Source organism: Octodon degus, unplaced genomic scaffold (genome assembly GCF_000260255.1).
Source record: "Octodon degus isolate 3935 unplaced genomic scaffold, OctDeg1.0 scaffold00290, whole genome shotgun sequence".
Classification (NCBI taxonomy): domain Eukaryota; kingdom Metazoa; phylum Chordata; class Mammalia; order Rodentia; family Octodontidae; genus Octodon; species Octodon degus.
The window spans coordinates 2,051,358-2,054,309 of record NW_004524866.1 but is presented as its reverse complement, the minus strand read 5'-3'; the positions used below and the strand labels follow the sequence as shown (position 1 = coordinate 2,054,309).

Here is a 2,952-nt window from a genome sequence, read left to right as displayed (position 1 = left end):
TTTTTTTTACGGAGCCTGGGATTGGATTGAACTCAGGCCCTTGAGCTTGCCAGGAAAGCGCTTATTCCACTGAGCCATCTCCCCAGCCCCTGTTCTTGTTTTCAAAGAAAAAAATATTACGAAAACAAAATAGGTTCTCATGACAAATGCATGGGTCATAATGTATGGTAACCAGGAAAATGGCATGTATCAGACATCTCTACAAAATCAAATTCACATGTCCTTACAAGGCTCATTTCGTTTAGGAATATTTAAGGTACTTAAGGTGACATAAAACCTCCATGAATTGGTAGTAGTAGAAGAACCTGATTCACTTTCATCCCAGGTGAAGGGGCCATGTGTTTCAACCAGGAGAAGGCTGGCCTTTCCCTTTCCCCCTCTTTGCTCCTCCTTGCACACCAAGGGCCTGGGAAAGTTTACAGAAGTGTCCTCCCTCCCTATCAAATCCCCATTCTCCACTCCAAAGTGAATGCAGCCAGACAGCATGGTTTCCTTTCCCCACTCATTTATATATAATTTGTGTACAATACAAAACCTAGATACACAGATACATGATTCATATTAACAAAGGATTACTAAACAAGGTACATGGAGAGATTAAAAAATTATACATAGGAAATATGGCTACTACAGATTAACAAGTTGAGACCAAAGTTAAAGTCTGCATTTAATACTATACCGTCTTAAAGTCAACAATAGTTGTTAGGACATATTAACAGCAATTTCTGGAAAATTAAACATTAATGTAAGAGAAATTCTTGAATAGGTTAGGGGATTCAGAATTAACTTATCTGAAGAATAAAGTTAGTGTATCAAAATTGATTGTAGTGCTGCCAAATTCAAGAGGAAAACAAAAAAAAGAGAATAATACATTAACATAAATAATAGGATTCATTGTGGAATCAAGTAAACAAAGTAGAATAATATTCTAATTGAAAATTTATAGTTCTGGACAATTTAAGTGTAAGGCATTTAAAGAAATAAATGATAGTCCTTTATTGTAGTAAATTGCACACTGTGTCAAATATAAGACTGGATAATTTAAGAAGACTTTTCTCTTCCAGAATGTGTTTTACTTTTGAACCCAGAAAGAGAATTTCTCTCTGCACTGAAAAGAATAATGTAGCACTTGGGGGCAAAGATGCAGCCCAGAAGCCCTGCACTGGAGGCCAAGATGGAGAAGACCTCCATGGCCACCATGACCTTCCCCTTGCTGCTGTGGTACACGGGCAGGAAGGTGACCCACACACTGCAGAACATCAGCATGCTGAAGGTCAGGAACTTGGCTTCATTGAAGGTGTCAGGCAGGTTCCTGGCCAGGAAAGCCACAGTGAAGCTCACCATGGCCAGGGAGCCCAGGTATCCCAGGACACAGTAGAAGGCAGTGAGGGAGCCCTTGTTGCACACGATGATGATGTGGCCTTGTTCAGAATGTGCATCTGTGTCTATGTAGGGTGGATTTGTCCCCATCCAGATGCCACATAGAGTGAGTTGGATCAAGGAGCAGATGGGGATGATGGAGTTTGGTGCCCTGACACCAGCAACTGCCTCATTCTCCTGCTTGGACCAGTGACCTTAAAGGCCAGAACTACAGTCATAGTTTTGGCCAAGACAGTGGCAACAGCCACAGTGAACACAACTGCAAACCTGGTTTGCTGGAAGATGCAAGTGGCTGGCCTGGGCTCGCCAATGAAGAGCAAGGAGCAGAGGAAACAGCAGATGAGGGAGATGAGCAGGGTTTAACTCAGGGCCTGGTTGTTAGCCTTGACAATGGGAGTGTCTTGGTGCTTCAGAAAGAGGGCTAGCACCAAAGCTGTAAGGACAGTAAGCCTCAGGGCAGTGCCAGCCAGAACCTTCCCTATGGGGTCTTCATAAGCCAGAAAAGTCACAGTTTTTCCCAAGCAGTGGTTTCTCCGAGTGTTGGCATACTGAGCATCTGGACACTTCACACACTGTTCCATATCTAGCAAGATTAAAAGCATAACTTGCCTACATAACTTTGTTTATTTTTTATTTATTCACAAACCCATCACCAGAAACTCACTGGACTTGAACCACTATGCCAATATTCAATTTTTTTGTTTTACTTTATCTTTCTTTTTCAGTCTGTGGGATTGAACTCAGATACCATCAACAGAGATATAATCCCAACCATTTTAAATTTTATTTTGAGAAAGTGTCTCATTAAGTTACTACTTCCTCGGGGTATATTTCAACACCATCTTCTTGCCTCAGCCTTTCAGAGCCCTGCTCCCAGGCATGCATGACCGCACCTTACTTTTCCCTTTTTTTTCTAGACAAAAAATAAAAGGATGGTGTACACAGAATAACTCCTACATAATATTGATCAATATTTATGTATTCTTTAAATCTGGCATATTCATAAAAACTTTGTATTTTTACAAAGAATGATTTACCTTGATTATTTACTTCACCTACTTTTATTTGATTTAAATCAAATCTTTTTGAATGATTAGGAAGCCAACACAATTTCCTAAATTACAGCAAAATGCATATGAGGAAGCATATTGAATGAGAAGTAGTTGTGTTCTTTAGTCTCTACACCTATGAGTTATATGCAACCACTTTATTAGTTTTTATTGTGAATGGTGTATTTTAGTAGTTTGATTTTGGTATCTTTTAAAACAATTATAGGGTATATCATTACATATTTAATGCTTTTAAATATTACAAACATCAGCTTTAAAAATTTTATCTGAGTGCCTTATGACTGAGGTATGGTAACAGGTTATCCGTCTTTTGAAGTCTTGTATTCTGTAACCATGAAGCCAAATATAATTTTGATTCACTCACAACGGTTTGGACTCTTTTAGAATTTTTGCTGAGTTTACACACCTATCATATTCAAAATCAAAATTTAACAAAAAAAGGGTATACAGATGAATGTCCATTTTGTATCTGTATACTCAAAGTGGTTAGGATAGATATATA

At 38.7% G+C, this 2,952-nt stretch overlaps 1 protein-coding gene across 1 annotated transcript in view; it reads right to left on the bottom strand.

Annotated features, from left to right (window-relative positions):
• Nucleotides 1-1,041: 1,041 nt before the first annotated feature.
• The window catches only part of LOC101571849 (vomeronasal type-2 receptor 116-like), a 48,076-nt gene continuing 46,165 nt past the window's right edge, over nt 1,042-2,952 (bottom strand). Inside the window, 2 exon segments of the mRNA XM_023707444.1 lie at nt 1,042-1,530; nt 1,533-1,963. Of these exon segments, the coding sequence (XP_023563212.1) occupies nt 1,042-1,530; nt 1,533-1,963 (920 nt within the window).